Raw genomic sequence first — 22054 nt, 5'->3', positions numbered from 1 at the left:
GAAAGAAACAGAGGTGGCATGATCCAAACTTCTCCTCTTCTTGCCTCGGGGCACCGGTGGCAATGGAGTTGTGGGAACCAAGTCATCATTAGCAGTGTTGAGCAGTGTCACAGCTGTCCTGTGAAAATATTTCCTCATGTGTGCTTTCAAGATCCTGTTCAAGGCACAGGGAATCATCAGAAGCTTGTGAGGCTTCAGAGGTTGATGGTAGAGTGCATAGTGATGCTCTTTCATTAACCTGTTCTGTTAAGAACCATAGGCTCCCAAAGTACTATAGTCGCGGTACATAAATGTCAACAGTTCCAACACCAGATTTTTGTGATTCCCGTATTTTGTTCAATTCTCTTTTAAACACAGTTCGTAGGTTGGCAATTTTTTTCTGACATATTCCAGAGAAGGATTGGGTCAAACCACTTTACATAAATTCAGACAGTTTCTTTAGGGCCTCTGTTTTTCAGAGTATTCTGTGCTCTTGAGCTGCTTGCTGTGGTGGTAACGGGCAGGAGTGAGTGTTCCAGGAGGGCCTGCAAGGGCCTCATGAACAGGGGGTTCGGGGTTGCTCTGTGCAAAATCGCTGCACAGAGCAGGTAAGTATGACACCTTTATTAGGAAAAAAGGTAATTTTTTTTTTTTTTATATGTATGAATTGATCTAAGCTATTAATTTCTGCATATCCCTTTCACAGCACACATTTTACATTCAACAGTGGCATGTATGTCAGCTGATTTGATAAAGTGCTGCTGTGCAGACCTACAGACAATTATGGGTTGCACTACCTCAATTTGTCAATGTTCGGAAAATTCCATTGAAGTCTTGGCCAAAATGAAGAAACTGTTTAAAAAAATTTTTATAATGTTTTTTTCATTAAGATTCTATGCTTTTTGCACTTTCCTGCAATTTTTATGACAGCTGCCACAATAATGTTAACCTGCAGATTATTCAGGTTGTTTCTCTCTTCTATTTCTTATGTTGAAGACTGGAAAAACAATCATGTTTAACTAACATTACTGAAGACGAAAAACAAAATAATGTTGAACAATATAATGTTTTTTCTTTCAGCTCTAATTGATGGCAGGAACGGCATTATGTTTTGCACAGGGAATGTTCAAATCGTGTAAGGAACATAATAAAAATGGTTTAAAAAAGAATGGTCTTATGCTTCCCATCTTCAACATATTGATGTAGAACACAGAAAAATGACTGAATATTCTTGTTTTTTCCTCTTCTTTGTTTGTAATGCAAGATGTTAAATACAATTATGTTTACAGGGGAATTGTCTTGATATCCCTATTCTGTATTGTAATATGAGGCTGTAAAAAAAACTAAAAAAAATATTATGATGGAGCCAAAAGAAAAAAAAAAACAAGCGTTTTAATAAATTCTTGTGTTTACCCTTTTGTAACCCTGGAGCTATTTTTGCTACTCCTTTACCAAAGTTAAATGACATTGTGTCTGTTTAAAGTGGAGATCCACCCAAAGGTGGAACTTCCGCTCGTCATACTCCTTCCCCCCTCAGTGCCACATTTGGTACCTTTGGGGGGGGGGGGGGAGGACAGGATACCCGTCTTTCACAGGTATTCTGTCTCCACTTCCGGGAGCCTCAGCCATGGGTATTTGCATCATCGCTGGGGCTCCCTCCACTTCCCTCCTATTCCCCAGCCATCGGGCCAGTAGGAGAGAGGAGCGGAGCCTCGCTCATGCGCAGTAGGGTTCCCGGCGTGAAGCCGTAAGGCTACACTGCCAGTTCCCTTACTCGCAATGCTGATGGAAACATCAGCTGCGGTGCCAACATCGTTGAACTCCAGGACAGGTAAGTGTCCGATTATTAAAAGTCAGCAGTTGCAGTATGTACAGCTACTGGCTTTTAATTTTTGCAGCGGTGGGCGGACCTCCGCTTTAAAGTGCATTAAAGACACTGATATGATTTAATTTTGGTTGTGTTTTTTTTTTCATATGCTTATTATTACATGTTTTAATTCATACTGTGTGCCTTGCTGTATGCAGACAGTTTGGAATCATTATGACTAAAACAAATAGCATTTAAATATTTCACACGTCCTTGCCTATTGTCCACTACAGATGATAGTACAGCTTTTATATTCACACGTGTCTTGATGTTTGCCTACATTTTGGCATTGTTCTGCTTTTAAACACATGACATTTATTGACATCCCATTGGTCCATTGAGCTATATCCTGCAGAGTGCTGGCACAAATACAATAAGCAGCAATCTCTGACAGGCTGAATGACACACATTCCTCTTGGTAGCGCAGATAAGCGACCGCTATTAAAGTGGTTCTACAGGTAGAAGGTTTTTTACCTTAATGCATTCTATGCATTAAGGTAAAAAATCTTCTGTGTACAGCAGCTTCCCATAGCCCCCCCCCCCCCATACTTACCTGAGCCCCACCTCGATCCAGCGATGTGCACAAGAGCTTTGGTTCTATCCCTCCTCATTTGCCGAGACAGCAGTAGGTGCCATTGGCTCCTGCTGCGGTCAATTAAAGTCAGTGAGCCAATGACGAGGAAGAGGGGTCAGGGCCGAGCCACAGCTCTGTGTCTGAATGGACAGATAGAGCAGTGGCATGGGAGCGAGCCTGCTCAGGTGTTCCTATAGCAAGCTGCTTGCTGTGGGGATATTCGGCAAGAGGGAGGGGCTGGGAGAGCCGGAGGGGGACCCGAGAGGAGAAATATCCGGCCTGCTCTTTCCAAAACCACTGCACAGAGCAGGCAAGTATAACATGTTTGTTATTTAACAAAAAAAAAATATATATGTATAGCTTTTAATATCACTTTAATGCAGCCATCTCCTTGCTATTTGTGTTGTCTGACAGCTGAGGGGTTAAGCAAGGGGCATCCTGTCTAATCACGTAGCTAACCTTCCACAGCAAGTAGGAAGATGGGAAAAGTACTGCATGTACTTTGTTTCTTGGGGGACAAATTGCTGTAATAAAAAAAGAAATGAGACTTTTTTAAGTCCCTGCAATTCGTGGAAAGTTATTTTTTTCCCTTTTTGTGTTCCCTCTAAGGATCCTTTTTTATTTGCTTGAAAAAATTAACACACATTAGTTGAGTAAGCAAAAACATACCAATTAAAAGAAGATAGGAATAATCCCTGACAGTTATTTCCACTCTGAAGATGTTCTCTTCATAGTCAACAGTGACAAGATTCAATGTCATATTCTATTTGGAGTGAGAAAAAACAAACAAAATAATTACAAAATGACACTAATACATCTTAAACAGCTAACCTCGTGAAATGTACAATCCCTGGTGTGGAAAAGTAACTGCTTCTTCAAAGTTTAAATATAGCACCTTTAACTGCAAACATTGAAACTAAACACTGTTATTAAAGCATTCATAAATTCTTGCTTTTTTCTTCTAAAATAACAAACATTTTATATTTCCTGCTCTGAGCAAACATATTACACACAGCAGCCCCAAACCTCCTCTTTTGGGGTCCCACACGGGCACTCTAGGCTCTTCCTCTTATATGTGAGAGACCCCTAGCAAACAAGCTGCTTGATAGGGGGGCTCACCTACAGGCTCAGTCCCGAGCTGGGCTGTGCGGGTCCATAGACATGCACAGCTTGGCCCCACCTTCCTGCTCCCTTCTCGCAGGATTTGACTGACAGCAACAGGAACCAATGGATGCGCCTGCTGCCTCTGTGTCCTGTGGGGGAGGGAGAGAGAGAGAGAGAGAGCGAGAGAGAGAGACCAAGAGAGATAGAGAGAGAGAGAGACCCCAAGAGAGAGAGAGAGAGAGAGAGAGAGAGAGAGAGAGAGAGACCAGTGCTGCTGTAGTCAGGCACAATTCTGGATCGAGAGAGGGCTCAGGTAAGTATGAGGGGGGTGAGGGGGAAATACTACCCCTGGGACATTTTTTACCTTAATGCAGGCAATGCATTAGTGAAAAATGTTCTGCCCTTAGAACTACTTTAAATGTGTAATCATTTGCCAAGTGGGGGGGGGGGGTAATTTTTCCCCAAATATTTCCACATTGCAATTAGATTCAGTTCAAATTTAACTAACATTTTCAAAACTTGTAAAAGAATTATGATAAAAATAAAAGCAGAGTTATTTAGATCTCTAGATATAAACTAATGGTAGTTTTACTTTGATTTCCAAAGCAAAGAGGGTTGCTGATATATTGATCTCTTACACAGTGGTGGCCAGTCCAAAATATTGTGGGGTACAAGTTGGAGATGGAGAGCCAAGAAAACATCCACATGGGCAGACTTTGGAAATTGCTGAAAGGTAATAACTGCAGACCAGAAAAGGGACTTCACCATCTCGGTTAGCTGGTAGTATAGCACACAGAAGCAGACTTACCATTTAAACCAGTCCTTCACACTGTGTGGGGCACTGGACTAATGGGTTTATATTAGGTCCTTCTATTTTTGAAAAGCATGTGATTTGAGGCTGAGGCTCTGATTGACTTGTTTCAGGTTGTCCTTGGGGTGCAGAGCACTATACCCCGAAACCTCCCACTTTTGATTTTAGCGAATCAATATTCGTCATTGCGTCACTTTCGGTTTCCGGCTACTCATCAAATGGAGATGACACTGCCGGGGGAGCTCAACAGTCCCATAGGTGCAGCCTCACCAGTCCAATAGATGCAGCCTGACCTGACGTCATCACAAGCGCCTGACAAAAGACAGAGCAGCCCGAGTGGCCCTACTCCATTCGGCCGATTGAGCTGCTCTGTCTTCTGTCTGAGTGACAGGCCCAGCGGGAGATCACCCGGAGCTGGCGCAGGGCTTGGAATTTCTGTCCTCTGCACTCCTGCCTCTCTTCTGCCTGTACCAACACGGCGACGGCAGGGGGGCGGGGCTAGTCAATATTCGCTCCATAAGACGCAGCCCACCACAATCCAAAAGTACGCACTAACAGCCCTGAAAAAGGAGGCAAATCCACCGAAGTACATTGGCTCAATTTATATGTTTGGCTTGATGTTTACACTTTCAATAAACGTTCTTTGAACCCTACACTGAAAGTTCAATTATTCCTGACACCGGAACTCCTCCCTCCTTACCCAAGTACTTCTTGCTGAAATTACCACATGGTTGTACCAAAAAGTTAGTAGCCCAGGCCCCCAAGGGGAGTTCATCGTCACCACCCACAATTGAGTTCAACCCACTGTAAGTGATCCCCTTTTCATCCCCCACGGACCTGCCTCTCAACCACTAGTGATTGATCAAATCAGTACAGTGCGGTCTCCAGCCTATACCCTGTTTACTACTAGGTCACTTCACACCACTGCACTGCAGTGGTTTGCACAAAAAAAATGAGGTCACAAACAAGCAAAAAATACACATTAGTGAGCAATACAAATAACAGTTTACCTGAACATTTTGTAATCCCCTTAAGGAATTTTCTGAATTAGAGCATGCTTCTAAAATACAATTCTTCATCTAACTTATAATAATAATAAAGACATCTGTATTTTCCTAGAGCCAGGCACTGCATTTTATATTTCCATATCTTCACTAATACAAAAAGTTAATCTTGGTAACTAGTGGTACTTCAGCAGTCATTAATCGGCAATACTTTTAAAACACTTTTTGTATCTACTAATCACCACCTCCCAGTGGTTTAACTTGTTTTAGATCAGGTTTGTGTTCTTTAACCCTTTGGAGTCTACAGACATTTTTGTATTTTTGAACGTTAAAAAAAAAATGATTTTAGACCTGAAAATGTATATGAAACCCCAAAAAACATTATATTTTCTGAAAGCAGACACCCTAGAAAATAAAATATCAGAGGTGGACCGAATGGGATTTTTTAAAATTAATATCATGAATTTAAATGAATATGAATTTATTGTCAGCCATTATCAGCACCTTTAGCACAAGAAAAGCTAAAAAAAAATGCATCCCTTTAAATATGTCTTCACACTAGTCCATTGTGCTTCCGTTGTGGAGTTACACAGTTAGTCAGGTTGAAAAAAAGACACAAAAGTCCAACACGTTCAACCAATATATATATATGAAAAAAAAAAAATCATACAATCCTATATACACAGTTCTATACCCACAGTTGATCCAGAGGAAGGTGAAAAACCGCAGCAAAGCATCATCCAATTTGCTACAGGAGTGGAAAAAATTCCTTCCCGATCCCCCAAAAGGCAGTTGGATTTTCCCTGGATCAACTTTACCTATAAATGTAAGTACCCAGTTATATTATATGCAGTGCATCCAGAAAGTATTCACAGCATTTCCTCATTTTGTTATGTTACAGCCTTCTTCCAAAATTGATTACATTTATTATTTTCCTCAAAATTTTACACACAATACCCCATAATGACAACGTGAAAGAAGTTTGTTTAAAATCTTTACAAATTTATTTAATTAAAAAAATCACATGTACATAAGTATTCAAAGCTTTCATGGTTATGCAGTAGTGTTTGTCTGTCAGCTTACATTTCCTCCATGTTTTCACCTCTAGAGACCAGGGACTTTCACCTGACTGCTTTTATTATCTCTCCTCTAGCATGGCTCCACCCCAGCCCCTATCAGAGAACTCTATATTAACCTGTGCACTGCAAGCCAACCCTGCTGATCAACTTTGTGTGTTTAGCGTCTGTTTGTGCATCTTGTTGTGTCTTCTATGTCTGATTCCAGTTACCGATCTTGGCTTGTTCTCGACTATCCCTGTCTGCTTGTTACCCTGACCTTTGGCATGTTCTATGTTTATCCTTGTCTGGTAGTCGCCCCAACCTTTGGCGTATTCCCTTACTATCCCTATCCTCCTGTAGCCTACTGTGGGCGTGAGCTGGGAGACCCTTGGGGTCGCGACCATCCTCACCACTAGAGGCTCTGGTGAACACCTGCTGGTTCTTAGACTCCGCGCCCTGGGGAATCTTACGCTCTAGCCCCTGTGGAATCCGTCTTGGTGTTCCAGCGGGCCTGCCTTCCTTTACCACACAGACTCCCATCTGCAGCAGTCAGCCGTGGGGTCCACTACCTTTGCGGTGCACTCCTGATCCCAGGGTCCTCATACCTTTGCGGTGCACTCCTGACAGTTTGATCAGCCATGGACCCAGCTGACAAAGTGCTTCCTTCCTTCAGTTGATCCACTGCAGGGATAGTCCGCAGACTTAAGACCCAGGAATCTAATCAGACTCCGGTGATGCGATTCCTTCAGGATCTGGCTTCCCGTTTCGAGCAGCTTCAGGACTCCTTGGGAACCCCGAACCAGCAACCTCAAGTACAATCAGCAGCTGCACCTATCGCACCAGTCGCAGCCATGCATTCATTACAACTGCCAGCTCCGCCCCGTTTCTCTAGGGACGCCAAGGTCTGCAGGGGGTTACTCTGCCAATGCACTATTCATTTCGAGCTCCAGCCTCAAAACTTTCTGTTTGATCGGGCTAAGGTAGCCTATATCATTTCCCTCCTCTCCGGAGAAGCTTTAGCCTGGGCTGCTCCCTTGTGGGAGAAGAATGATCTGGTGGTTTCCAGCCTGTCCGACTTCTTGAAGCTCTTTTGTAACATCTTTGAGGAGCCAGCTCGGGTTTCTTCAGCGGCTAGTGCCCTTTTATGTCTTTGTCAAGAATCTTGTTCAGTCGGACAATATGCTCTTCAGTTCCGTATTCTCACAGCTGAATTGAGCTGGAACAATGAGGCCCTGGTCGCAACCTTTCTACATTTTCACTCGGTCAGAAAGGCTGACGAATTAGCAGGAAGAGCCATCCCCGCCGGTCTGAACGATGTAATTTCCTTGTGCAATCAGATCAACATTAGTTTTCAGGAGAGGTCCCTATAAAGAAGACACAAGCACTCCCTGGGTCCTAGCTAGTCTGAGCTCTTCCCCCTTCATCCTGTGGAGCATCTTCTGCCTGCTGAGGAACCTATGCAGCTGGGCTGGACCAGACTAACCCCCGAAGAACGTGCTAGGCGCAGAACTCTGGGCTTGTGTCTTTATTGTGGGGGGCAAGGGTCATTTTTGTGACTCCTGATCGCTTCGTCCGGAAAACGCTCATGTCTAATACATTGGGAAGGTGGAGCATTGGACACAGAAACATCACCTTCTCGTCATCTTCTTCTGGTCTTCCTTCATGTAGGCACTTCTCCCCAATCGATCCTAGCATTTCTGGAATCCGGGGCTGTCGGCAATTTTATGGACTGGAGAACTGCTTCTTCTATGAAGCTTACCCTTTCTCCCCTCACTACACCACTGGTAGTTTTGGCAATTGATGGTACTGTGCTCCCAGGGGGTCCTATCCACTTCCAGACGCTACCGATTAGGATGTCGGTAGGGATACTCTACCAGGAGTGGATTTCCTTCCTCATTCTACCCAAGGCCTCTAGCCCCATTGTATTGGGCCTTCCTTGGCTACAGCTCCACTCTCTACATGTGGACTGGGTCTCTGGGCAGATCCTGGCTTGGGGCCCCTCGTGTTTCTCGTTCTGTCTTCTCAAGGTGGCCCCCAAGGAGATTGCTACCACCTCCGTATCTTCTGATCTTCCCGCTGCATACAGCGTTTACCGAGATGTGTTCTGTAAGAAGTTTGCTGAGGTGCTTCCTCCCGACAGGTTTTTTGACTGTGCTATTGACCTTGTCCCTGGTGCAACCCTGCCCAGGGGTTGTACCTATCCTCTGTCCATTCCAAAGACCCAGGCCATGTCTGAGTATGTCGCTGAAAATCTGGAGAGAGGTTTCACCGGAAATCCTCATCGCCTGCAGGAGCAGGGTTCTTTTTCATTGGCAAAAAGGATGGTACCCTCAGACCCTGCATCGACTATCGAGGCTTAAACGCAGTGACTATCAAAAACCGATACCCCTTACCCCTAATATCTGAGCTAGTCGACAGGTTGAAGGGTGCTTCCATTTTCACCAAGTTGGATCTCAGAGGTGCATACAATCTCATTCGAATACGGGAAGGTGACGAATGGAAGAATGCGTTTAACACTAGAGACAGGCATTACGAATACCTGGTTATGCCTTTTGGTTTGTGTAATGCTCCAGCTGTGTTTCAGAACTTTGTCAATTAAATCTTCAGGGATCTGCTGTACAAGTTTGTTGTCATCTATCTGGATGACATTCTCAGAAAATCTGCTTGTTCACAGAAATCATGTCCGCACTGTACTTCAGCGCCTTATAGAGAATAATCTCTATGCCAAGCTGGAGAAATGTTCCTTTGAATGTTCTGAGGTCCTGTTTCTGGGATGTTTTGTCTCAAGTTTGGGTCTTCGTATGGATCCCGGAAAGGTCTCAGCCATTACCAACTGGCCCCTTCCTGCTAGCCTTAAGGCCACACAGTGCTTTCTTGGCTTCACATATTGTAGGCAGTTCATAAAGAATTACTCTTCCATTGCCGCGCCTATTATCGCTTTGACCAAGAAGGGTGTGAATGCCAAAGACTGGCCTCCCGAGGCTGTCTCTGCGTTTCACGACCTGAAACAGGCCTTTGTTTCTGGACCTCTCGAGGAGACCAAATCCTGGGGACACATTTTTTATTGAAGTGGATGCTTCTTCGATGGGGGTGGGAGCTGTGCTGCTTCAATCCTTTGAGAAGGGACGTCAACCATGTGCGTTCTTTTCCAAAAATTTTCTCAGGCAGAGAGAAATTATGCCATTGGTGATCGGGAACCTCTCGCAATTAAATTGGCATTGGAGTGGCGTCATCTCTTGGAGGGTTCCCCTCACTCCATAACAATCTTTACTGATCACAAGAATCTACAATACCTACAGAATGCTAAACGTCTGAATCCCAGACAGGCCAGATGGGGTCTCTTCTTTTCCCGTTTTAAATTCACGATTACGTACAAACCTAGTTCCTGCAACTGTCGGGCTGATGCGCTCTCTAGGTCATTTGACACTTTGGACGAGGAGTCTACCCCTGATCCTGAGCCGATCATTCCAACCTCATGCATTGTTGCCCATTCTACCACCCTGGAATCAAAAATTCCTCCTGGCAAGACCTTTGTTCCCACTGAGCTAAGATCCTTCGTTGGGGACATGATTCCAAGGTGGCAGGTCATGCTGGGTCCCTTCGATCATTCCTGCTCATAGGTCGTCACTACTGGTGGCCTAATCTCCATTCGGATGTTAAGGATTACGTTAAGGCTTGTCATGTCTGTGCTCAGTCTAAATCCTGATCTCACATTGTGTCATGGTTATGCAATAGTGTTGTCTATCTGCTTACCTGTTTCCATGTGTTCATCTCTAAAGACCAGCTGACTCTCACCTGACTGCTTTTATTAACTCTCCTCTAGCACGGCTCCACCCCAGCTCCTATCAGAGAACTCTATATTAACTTCTGCACTGCAGGCCAGCCCTGCTGATCAACCTTTGTGTGTTTGGCTTCCTGTTCCTGCCTGCTGTGTGCTCTACGTTTGTTTCAGTTACCGACCTTGGCGTGTTCTCTACTATTCCTGTCTGCTCGTGACCCTGACCTCTGGCGTGTCCCCGACTATCCCTGTTTGCCTGTGACCCTGAACCTTGGCGTGAACTCTGTTGTCCTTGTCTGCTTGTGGCCCTGACCTTGGCTTATTCCTTTACTATCCCTATCCTCCTGTTGCCTACTGTGGGTGTGAGCTGGGGGACCCTGGGGGTCGCGACCTGGAGCCAGTTGCAGCCCAGTCCATCCTCACCTCTAGAGGCTCTGGTGAACACCTGCTGGCTCTTAGAATCCGCACCCCAGGGAATCCTATGCTCTAACCCTGGTGGGATCTGTGTTGGTGTCCCAGCGGCCCTGCCTTCCTTACCACCCGGACTCCCATCCGCAGCAGTCAGCCGTAGGGTCCACTGCCTTGTGGTGCACTCCTGATCCCAACGGTGTGCATCTGACACCCAGCCTCTAGGTGACCTGACAGTTTGATCAGCCATGGACCCGGCTGACGTGCCGCTTCCTGCAGCCGATCCATTGCAGGGCATATGTCGCAGACTCGAGACCCAGGAATCTAATCAGACTCAGGTGATGCTATTCCTTAAGGATCTGGCTTCCCGCTTCGAGCAGCTCCAGGCCTCCTTGGGAAACCTGAACCTGCAGCCTCAAGTACAATTAGCAGCTGCACCTATCGCACCAGTCGCAGCCACACATTCATATTTACTGCCAGCTCCGTCCCTTTTCTCAGGGGACTCCAAGGCCTGCAGGGGCTTCCTCAGCCAATGCACCATTCATTTTGAGCTCCAGCCTCAAAACTTTCTGTCTGATCGGGCTAAGGTAGCTTATATCATTTCCCTCCTCTCTGGTGAAGCTTTAGCTTGGGCTGCCCCCCTGTGGGTGAAGAATGACCCGGTGGTTTCCAGCCTGCCCGACTTCTTGAAGCTCTTTCGTAATACCTTCGAGGAGCCAGCTCGGGTTTCTTCAGCGGCTAGTGCCCTTTTATGCCTTCACCAAGAATCTTGTTCAGTGGGACAATATGCGCTTCAGTTCCGTATCCTCACAGCTGAATTGAGCTGGAACAATGAGGCCCTGGTCGCAACCTTTTTACATGGCCTCTCTGACCGAGTGAAGGACAAATTAGCAGGAAGAGCCATCCCCGCCGGTCTGGACGATGTAATTTCCTTGTGCAATCAGATTGACATTCGTTTCCAGGAGAGGTTCCTAGAAAAAAAGACGCCAGCACCCCCTAGGTCCTAGTCAGCCAGAACTCTTCTCCTGTCGCCCTGTGGAGCATCCTCTGCCTGCTGAGGAATAGGGCTGCTGAAATTAATCGCAGCATCGATGCATCGCGATTCGGGTGTCCCCGATACGGCATCGATGCATGCGACCATCACACCACAACTCTGCATTATTGTCCACAGTCTGTGACCATCTCCTGTGCCATGTCCCAGTGTCTGACCATCTCCTGTGCCATGTCCCCAGTGTCTGACCATCTCCTGTGCCATGTCCCCAGTGTCTGACCATCTCCTGTGCCATGTCCCCAGTGTCTGACCATCTCCTGTGCCATGTCCCCAGTGTCTGACCATCTCCTGTGCCATGTCCGCAGTGTCTGACCATCTCCTGTGCCATGTCCCCAGTGTCTGACCATCTCCTGTGCCATGTCCGCAGTCTGTGACCATCTCCTGTGCCATGTCCGCAGTGTCTGACCATCTCCTGTGCCATGTCCGCAGTCTGTGACCATCTCCTGTGCCATGTCCACAGTGTCTGACCATCTCCTGTGCCATGTCCCCAGTGTCTGACCATCTCCTGTGCCATGTCCCCAGTGTCTGACCATCTCCTGTGCCATGTCCCAGTGTCTGACCATCTCCTGTGCCATGTCCGCAGTCTGTGACCATCTCCTGTGCCATGTCCGCAGTGTCTGACCATCTCCTGTGCCATGTCCCCAGTGTCTGACCATCTCCTGTGCCATGTCCGCAGTCTGTGACCATCTCCTGTGTCATGTCCGCAGTCTGTGACCATCTCCTGTGCCATGTCCGCAGTCTGTGACCATCTCCTGTGCCATGTCCGCAGTCTGTGACCATCTCCTGTGCCATGTCCCAGTGTCTGACCATCTCCTGTGCCATGTCCCCAGTGTCTGACCATCTCCTGTGCCATGTCCCCAGTGTCTGACCATCTCCTGTGCCATGTCCGCAGTCTGTGACCATCTCCTGTAGCATGTCCGCAGTCTGTGACCATCTCCTGTAGCATGTCCGCAGTCTGTGACCATCTCCTGTAGCATGTCCGCAGTCTGTGACCATCTCCTGTAGCATGTCCGCAGTCTGTGACCATCTCCTGTAGCATGTCCGCAGTCTGTGACCATCTCCTGTAGCATGTCCGCAGTCTGTGACCATCTCCTGTAGCATGTCCGCAGTCTGTGACCATCTCCTGTAGCATGTCCGCAGTCTGTGACCATCTCCTGTAGCATGTCCGCAGTCTCTGATCATCTCCTGTAGCATGTCCACAGTCTCTGTTCATCTCCTGTAGCATGTCCGCAGTCTCTGATCATCTCCTGTAGCATGTCCGCAGTGTCTGATCATCTCCTGTAGCATGTCCGCAGTCTCTGATCATCTCCTGTAGCATGTCCGCAGTCTCTGATCATCTCCTGTAGCATGTCTGTCTGCAGTCTCTGATCATCTCCTGTAGCATGTCTGTCTGCAGTCTCTGATCATCTCCTGTAGCATGTCTGTCTGCAGTCTCTGATCATCTCCTGTAGCATGTCTGTCTGCAGTCTCTGATCATCTCCTGTAGCATGTCTGTCTGCAGTCTCTGATCATCTCCTGTAGCATGTCTGTCTGCAGTCTCTGATCATCTCCTGTAGCATGTCTGCAGTCTCTGATCATCTCCTGTAGCATGTCCGCAGGCTCTGACCATCTCCTTTAGTATTTTGGAAGAGAGCCTGGAGCTCCTCTGCTGTCTCTTTTTTTCTTAAGAACAGATAGAATAAAAAAAATGGAGTTCTCCTGACTACTTTAATTTTTTTTTATGAAAACCATGAGCACCTGCGGACTTGCGCTGTAATCGTGATGCATCGTGATGCATCGCGGAATCGAATCGAATCGACTTGATAATCGTAATCGAATCGAATCGTGAGGCCAGTGAAGATGCGCACCCCTACTGAGGAACCTATGCAGCTGGGTCGGACCAGACTAAACCCCGAAGAACGTGCTAGACACAGAACTCTGGGCTTGTGTCTTTATTGTGGGGGCAAGGGTCATTTTCGTGACTCCTGCTCGCTTCGTCCGGGAAACGCTCGGGTCTAATACATTTAGAAGGTGGAGTATTGGACCCAGAAACATCACCTTCTCGTCTTCTTCTTCCGGTGTTCCTCCATGTAGGCCCTTCTCCTCAATTGGTCCTAGCATATCTGGACTCCGGGGCTGCCGGCAATTTTATGGATTGGAGAACTGCTTCTTCTATGAAGCTTACCCTTTCTCCGCTCGCTACACCACTGGTAGTCTTGGCAATTGATGGCACTGTGCTCCCAGGGGGTCCTATCAGTTTCCAGACGCTACCTATTAGGATGTTGGTAGGGATACTTCACCAGGAGTGGATTTCCTTCCTCATTCTACCCAAGGCCTCTACCCCCATTGTATTAGGCCTTCCTTGGCTACAGCTCCACTCTCCACATGTGGACTGGGTCTCTGGGCAGATCCTGGCTTGGGGCCCTTCGTGTTTCTCGTCCTGTCTTCTCAAGGTGGTCCCCAAGGAGAGACTTCCCATTGCTACCACATCCGTATCGTCTGATCTTCCCTCGGCATACAGCGATTACCGGGATGTGTTCTGTAAGAAGTCTGCTGAGGTGCTTCCTCCCCACAGATCTTTTGACTGTGCCATTGACCTTGTCCCTGGAGCAACTCTACCCAGGGGTCGTACCTACCCTCTGTCCATTCCAGAGACCCAGGCCATGTCTGAGTATGTCACCGATAATTTGGAGAGAGGTTTCATCCGGAAATCCTCGTCGCCTGCAGGAGCAGGGTTCTTTTTCTTTGCTAAAAAGGATGGTATCCGACATTTTTAACAATCTCCTAGGAAAAACCCCCTGGTACCCTGATTTCATTCGAACGCATCCACAGAGCATTGCGTCCGAGAGGCAGAGACACAGACCCCCCAGAGACACAGTCTGCTGTCTCTCTGAGTTTCCCCTGAAAGAAGAAATTCTTCGAAAAGCCAGAGGTCGCAACCAAATACTCTTTCGGGGCACAGAAATTAAAATCTACCAAGATCTCTCTAATATCACACTCCAACGCAGAAGGGAACTAAAGCCTTTGCTGGAAGCATTAAGAGCCAGATCATTCTTTATCGCTGGAAGTTCCCATTCTGTTTATCTGCGACTCATCAAGGTCGCACTGCAAACCTCAGAGTACCAGAAGATCTAGAACATTTCTTCAGCAAACTGGACATACCATTTGTAGATGTTCCAGATTGGTACAGCGACTTTCGCCTACCTCCCCTCAACAGAGCCTTATCCATGGAAGGAATAGATGAAGCAGGCAATTTCACTTTGGGTCGCCGCCGTCCACACCACTTTCCTTCGCGCACAAATGCGAGATCCTGAGAAACGCCCCGTAATGGCAGCCCAACCGCTTCACCAGCCCACCGTAGGGCACGTCTTACCTAATCAGGGAGATAACTAGAGCCCAAACCTGCAGTACAACATAAGCATGACACCAAGTATACCCTTCACTAACCTGAAACTTACTGCTCTTACACAAGCAACATGTATATTTTCCTCTTTCTTAACATCCAAATGACGGAACATTGCGCTCATATATCCCCCATGAGGAAACAACGACCAGTATACCACTAACTAGAACTTCCACAGCATTAATAATCTTTTCCTTGACTTCATTATATTCAGGCCACCAAAGGGATCATCCAATAACTGCTGGACCTTATGGTATTGCCGCCTATTGGATAACCCCCCTATTTTTCTGGTTCAGACATAATGTTGTCATACCCTGAACACTAGGAAACTGATATCACTACCAGAAAGTGATTACCAGTGGTTCGAAATTTCTTCAATTACACTTAATATACAAAATTACACAAACAATCGTTCTTCCCAAGCAAAGTACAGCAAGGAGTCAGGCCTTCAAGCTTTATACCAGACTGATACAGATAAGTTGATTGGAGGACCAGATACCAGAAGACAGACGCTAAACTTCTTTTTGTCGCTTATAACCAGCTGTACACGTGCATCGCTACAACCCTTATGCTCTCCTCTCCCCCTCTTCCTCCCTCTTCCCTTACCCAAATCACTTTTTCCCACTCCCACCCTCTCATCTCTCACCTTCCCCTCCCTCCCCATTATAGGCTGAAATTACGATAGAGATATAAGGTTGTTATAGTTTCATTAACTACTGCTGGTTTTACTCCTTTTTTTCTATTATAGTTGGTAATACTTCACCTGTAATACCTAATTGTTACACTGATGTCCAAATAGGGTGAAACCCCAGAGGGCCACGCAAAGGTAAAGGTTCCACTTTATTTCAAATTTCAAATCTACATAAGACTGCCTCTCCACAGTAGGCAATGACAATTTCTCACACCATACCTTCCCTATAGTAGAGCTTTGGTATAATACACACATGTGTAATCAATATTTGGGGAAACTGCCTCAACTAATGGGCCTAGAGATTTACGTGCCCCCCTCGGACAATACAAACAATGACCCAAGGGTCCCTCTCTGCAGCTTTATCTACCCTAGTATCACCACAGTTGCAATGTTTATAATGGTAACGGTTCCATGTTTTACCCAGTTGCTATATTAAAATACACTTTACAGTTACTAGTTAAAGAGTTGTGTATTAACCAGGATGGCTTTCTTAAAGTATTAAAGTGTTAACTACACAGTTAGCTGACTAATTAGCCTGTACTCTGTGTATGACCAATTAGGTCTAGGTTTACATTTACATATACTACCTTTCAAATATACATACTGTACTAAAACAAAATCCAGACAGATCTTCCCCTGTGCAATTTCCTCGGACTCTTCCTCATGTCCAATCAATTACAAACCAATAATCTGCTACCAAATCGGAGGACCAGAAGGGAGGAGAAAGAATTTTTTTTTTCTCGTCTTTGATGGCCCTCTGATCATCAACAGGATGCACTAAACTTACGTTTTTACTGACCTCGTGGAGACGTTCACCTTGTTCCACTAGTTGAACTACTCCTACCACTTCTCCATACAGCGGTCTCTGTCGTGACCGTTGACACTTACCGGTTCTCACCTCTAATATTTTGAGTGGACGTGTACGTACACCTCCACATCCGGTTACATACCCCCCTACACACCCTCTCGTTCCCCCTTTTTTTTTTTTGTGTGGGTCCTCTCCGGCTTCCCATTCCCAGAAGTTCTCCCAACACTTCCTAGCTCCTCTGCTATCATCACTATGACGTCCTTGAAGCCTAAAACGTCCGATATATCATTGAAACTACTGTCCCTTAATGCAAAAGGTCTTAACACTCCGGAGAAACGCTCCCAAGTACTGACGGCCATGAGGACAATGAAGGCAGACGTAATATACCTTCAGGAGACCCACTTCCGCACTAACGCAACTCCAAAATTCTCTAATCACTCCTTTCCCCACAGTTTTCACGCCACCTCTCCAATTTCGAAATCCAAAGGGGTTTCCATACTTCTGTCCAAAAATGTGCCAATCAAAATTACAGATTCTCTAATTGACGAACAGAGCAGATACATTTTTCTCAAGGGCACCTTCAGGAACACACCAATCACGCTTGCGAATATTTATAGCCCTAATTCGGCCCAGGTTCTGTTCTTCCGCAAAATTACCCACCTCCTTTCTACTTTCCAAGTAGGTATTCTGATATTAGGGGGAGACTTTAATGTTCCACTCGACCCTCTAATAGACACCTCCTCAGGCACATCCCACATGCCTTACAGAGCGATCAAACAAATTAGACGGTGCCTCCAAGAGCTACTACTTCACGACACCTGGCGTACCCTACACCCTAAAGAAAAAGATTATACCTTTTTTTCGATCCCCCATAACAAGTACTCCCGTATAGATTATTTCTTTCTCACACAACAAGACCTACCAACACTAAAGGCTGCATCTATTGAATCAATGACATTATCCGACCACCATCCCATTTCGCTCACTCTTGTTTTCCCAGAAAAGACCACCTATACTCCCATTTGGAGATTAGATCCATCTATTCTAACAGACAAAATAAATGAAACAGAAATTCGCACATGCCTAACCAACTACTTTAAAGAAAACAACACCCCAGACACCACCAAATTGACACAGTGGGACGCTCATAAATGTGTAATACGAGGTAAACTGATTTCCATTGCAGTGGCAATAAAAAAAGAAAGGAAAAGGGTACTGTCCGACCTTTTTTCCAAACTTAAACTACTAGAAGCCTCTCACAAAAAAGACCTAGCCCAGAGAACACATCTAGACTTAATAGAAACGCGCACAAAAAAACAGGAAGAGCTAGGACATAAACTTAAGAAGAAATTTGCACTGTCTCAGGAACTTTTTTATGAGTTCGGAAACAAATGTAGCCGCCTTCTCGCTCAGGCCCTCCGCACAAAAAGAGCCAATAACACTGTACATCGACTATGTTCGCCCATAGGTTCAGCAATCACAAAAAATCATGAAATAGCGAAAGAGTTTGAGAGCTATTACACTTCGTTATACTCCCTAAACACTACAAACTCTCTGCCTACTCACCCGTCCAAAAGACATGACGAAATTAAAGCTTTTTTAGAACAATTCTCCCCAGATAAAATTTCGGACGAAATCTCTACATCTCTAGAATCCCCAATCACCCCAGAAGAATGGGAACAAGCAATCAAACAACTGAAACCTGGCAAGAGTCCAGGCCCAGATGGCATCTCAGCAGTCTACTACAAGACATTTGCAGATATACTTAAAAGCCCCTTCCTTAACGCATTTAATACACTATCTCCTACTAATCCACTTACAAAAGAAAAGCTAGAAGCCCATATCTCGGTCATCCCCAAAGAAGGTAAGGACCCCACACATACAGGAAATTATAGACCTATTTCGCTACTGAATGTAGACATCAAAATATTCTCCAAAATATTGGCAAATAGACTAACTCCCCTCCTCCCCTCTCTTGTGTCCACAGATCAAGCAGGTTTTGTCATAGGTAGAGAAGCTAGAGACAACACAATCAAAGCAATTAACCTACATCACATAATCACTCATACCAATCAAAAAGGATTTTTTCTATCACTAGATGCCGAGAAGGCATTCGACAGAGTGGCATGGGACTACATGGCAGCAGTCTTACAAGCCATAGGTATTGGACCTTACTTCTCTGGTTTGATTCTGTCCCTGTACACGAACCCTACAGCTAAAGTGAGGGTCAATAACACTCTGTCGAATGCCTTCCACATACGTAACGGGACGAGATAAGGCTGCCCCCTGTCCCCTATTCTTTTTGTTCTCACCCTTGAACCCTTCCTCCGAAAGTTAAAACTCAATCCAGATATCCATGGTATAAACACACCCAATAAGGAATACAAGTATGCTGCCTTTGCAGATGATATATTACTGTTCCTGTCACAACCTCTGATTACCTTACCTGTCCTACTCTCAGAATATAAACAATTTCAATTAATATCCAACCTTAAAATAAATTTTGCAAAATCATTCGCACTTAACATCTCCCTATCGCACCAGATAGTAGACCAATGCAAAAAAAATGTTTCCTTTCACTGGAGACAGGATTCGATTACCTACTTAGGAATACAACTTCCCTCTAAACTTAAGGATCTTTATACAAAAAATTATACACCCATTTTGAACAAGTTGATTTCAGACTTCAAACTTTGGATTAAACCCATCCTTCTCATGGTTCGGTAGAGCCGCGATACTAAAGATGAATGCCTTACAAAGATTGCTATACATCCTTCAAACAATCCCCATCTTAATTCCCCAAACGTTCTTCAAAACATATCAATCAGCATGCTCCAGATTCCTATGGAGGCCACGTAAACCCAGAATTAGCTTTAAACAACTCACCAAACCAAAACACCTAGGAGGCATAGGTCTACCGAATATTCTCAACTACTACAATGCAACTCATCTTACTATAAAAAATAAAAAGAATTGCGCTAATACATGTGCAAGGTAACATAAACAAGTGTAGTAATAAGTGCAAAAGTGGAAAAATTAAATGTGAATAACAGTTAATACAAATCCACCATAATGTCCCAATGAAGTAAGAGCTCAATATAGTATGTAGAGAGCTCCAATTCGCCCAAAAAGTGCAAAAACCAAAAGTCCAAGTGATAATGCGATTAGTGACATCAGAGGAGGGTCCACCACCCGGGATAGAAGGGGTTGCTCCTTACCAAATGGCCATGACTCCCCACTACAGAGAGTCACAGCAAGCAGATAAGATCGTAACACAGAGGTTAGAGACTTCTATCAGCATCCACCAGGGGTCGCCTCACCGCCAGTCACTCCAGCAAAGCCAATGGCAAAGGTACACCATAGAATGAAAAAGGGGGCCAGCCAATGAGCAGCACCTAATCTTTGCTGCTCATTGGCTGGCCCCCTTTTTCATTCTATGGTGTACCTTTGCCCTTGGCTTTGCTGGAGTGACTGGCGGTGAGGCGACCCCTGGTGGATGCTGATAGAAGTCTCTAACCTCTGTGTTACGATCTTATCTGCTTGCTGTGACTCTCTGTAGTGGGGAGTCATGGCCATTTGGTAAGGAGCAACCCCTTCTATCCCGGGTGGTGGACCCTCCTCTGATGTCACTAATCGCATTATCACTTGGACTTTTGGTTTTTGCACTTTTTGGGCGAATTGGAGCTCTCTACATACTATATTGAGCTCTTACTTCATTGGGACATTATGGTGGATTTGTATTAACTGTTATTCACATTTAATTTTTCCACTTTTGCACTTATTACTACACTTGTTTATGTTACCTTGCACATGTATTAGCGCAATTCTTTTTATTTTTTATGTTTTCCCACAATTGATGTTTATTGTCAGGATTGCAGCTTTTCAACGATTTATTGTTTATTTGGTCTACAGCGCAGTTTCATTCCCTTTTTTTATTAAACTCATCTTACTAGAATAGTAGATTGGAACATTCACTCACGTCACAAAGACTGGGTTGCCTTGGAAGCATCCCTCACAACACTATCTCTAGCCTCCCTGCCATGGATGAATACACAGCATATCCCCGTGACACTATCTTCCCATCCTTTAATAGGACCCACTCTTAAGTGCTTTCATAAAGTTTACGCCCAAGTGAATATATCCTCTGTGCCAAGCCCACTAACTCCTGTGAAACTCAATCCAGACTTTCCTCCAGGAATGCATAATCGCTTCCTCTCCGACAACTTCCCACAAGATAACATAAAGGCACACCAATTCTTTCAGCAAGGGAAAATCCTTACTGCCTCCCAAATCTCTGACCAAACAGGAAAATCGCCTATTTCTCCCTGGACATACACTCTACTTGCCCATTACCTACAATCAAAAGACAAACAATCTGCTTGTTCGAGACCACTTACCCCTTTTGAAATACTGTGTAATCAAGTAAGCGCCCAATCCCACCTAATCTCTATAACTCACAATCTCCTTTTCACAAACATACAGACTAACCAGAATATAGCTTGTCAAAAATGGGAAAAAGACCTCTCTATCTCACCCTCAGCAATTCAATGGGAACAATCATTCCTCAACATACATGAATGGTCAAGAAACATTACTACACAAGAAAATGGTTTCAAAATTTTCTCACGGTGGTACCGTACTCCCACCCTGCTACACAAAATTTACCCTGAGACATCTGCAAATTGCTGGAGATGTCATGCAAATGAGGGAACCCTACTGCACATTTGGTGGTCTTGCCCCTATATTACAAACGTACTGGAGGGAGATACATAGAATCACTTCACAAGTCACATCTTATGATCTGGAATTTTCCCCAGCCCAATTCCTGCTTCATCTCTCCCTTTTATCACATAAAACATACCACAAATCACTTGCAATGCACATGATAAATGCAGCGAAACAATGCATCCCCTTATACTGGAACTCTCCACATATACCCACATTAAGAGAATGGTTTGCTAAAATCCGGAAAATATCAGAAATGGAAGAACTAATTCATATTGCTCAAGAAAATCCTTCTAAATTCACCAAAAAATGGAGTTGTTGGCTCCACTACCAATCATCATCTGAATATAGTAAACTCAACAACCCATCGACATAATAAATATTGCTCACACACCGGAAACATTATGCCTTAGATTTAATTTACTAAGTCTTTTATCAAAATAGTCTTTTATTATCCATCATATTGGTTCTTTCGAAATCTACAACTCCCGAACATGTCCTCAAAATACACTAACATAAATGAAGATGGAAGCCGGAGAAGACCTCGAACACACCGCCCTCCCCTCCTCCCCCCCCTTAACTTATCTAGGCCCTTCCAATCTTCCCCTTTTCCCCTCTTTATTTTTTCTTTCTTTTTTTCCCCCACTCTCTACTCACTTACCTCATCCCACATCATTCTCAAGATATCTAACTTAAATAAACACATATTTTTCATAAGTAAACTTTCGGTCACTTCTTTTACTATGCAAAATTCTAATTAAGCTCAGACCAGCCGTGATTACTATAATCATTACTCTTATATATCATAGAAGGA

At 45.0% G+C, this 22054-nt stretch overlaps 1 protein-coding gene across 3 annotated transcripts in view; it reads right to left on the bottom strand.

Annotated features, from left to right (window-relative positions):
* CYB5R4 (cytochrome b5 reductase 4) overlaps positions 1 to 22054 on the bottom strand; it is a 353527-nt gene that overhangs the window by 133412 nt on the left and 198061 nt on the right. Inside the window, exon 8 of one of the 3 annotated variants that reach the window (XM_073626888.1) lies at positions 3090 to 3183. The exons of the other annotated variants lie outside the window; for them this stretch is intronic. Within the exon in view, the coding sequence (XP_073482989.1) occupies positions 3090 to 3183 (94 nt within the window). The remainder of the gene's footprint in view (positions 1 to 3089; positions 3184 to 22054) is intronic. 3 annotated transcript variants of the gene reach the window in all.

The sequence above is a fragment of the Aquarana catesbeiana genome, linkage group LG04 (assembly GCF_042186555.1).
Source record: "Aquarana catesbeiana isolate 2022-GZ linkage group LG04, ASM4218655v1, whole genome shotgun sequence".
NCBI lineage: Eukaryota > Metazoa > Chordata > Amphibia > Anura > Ranidae > Aquarana > Aquarana catesbeiana.
This window is presented reverse-complemented; position numbering and strand designations above follow the sequence as displayed.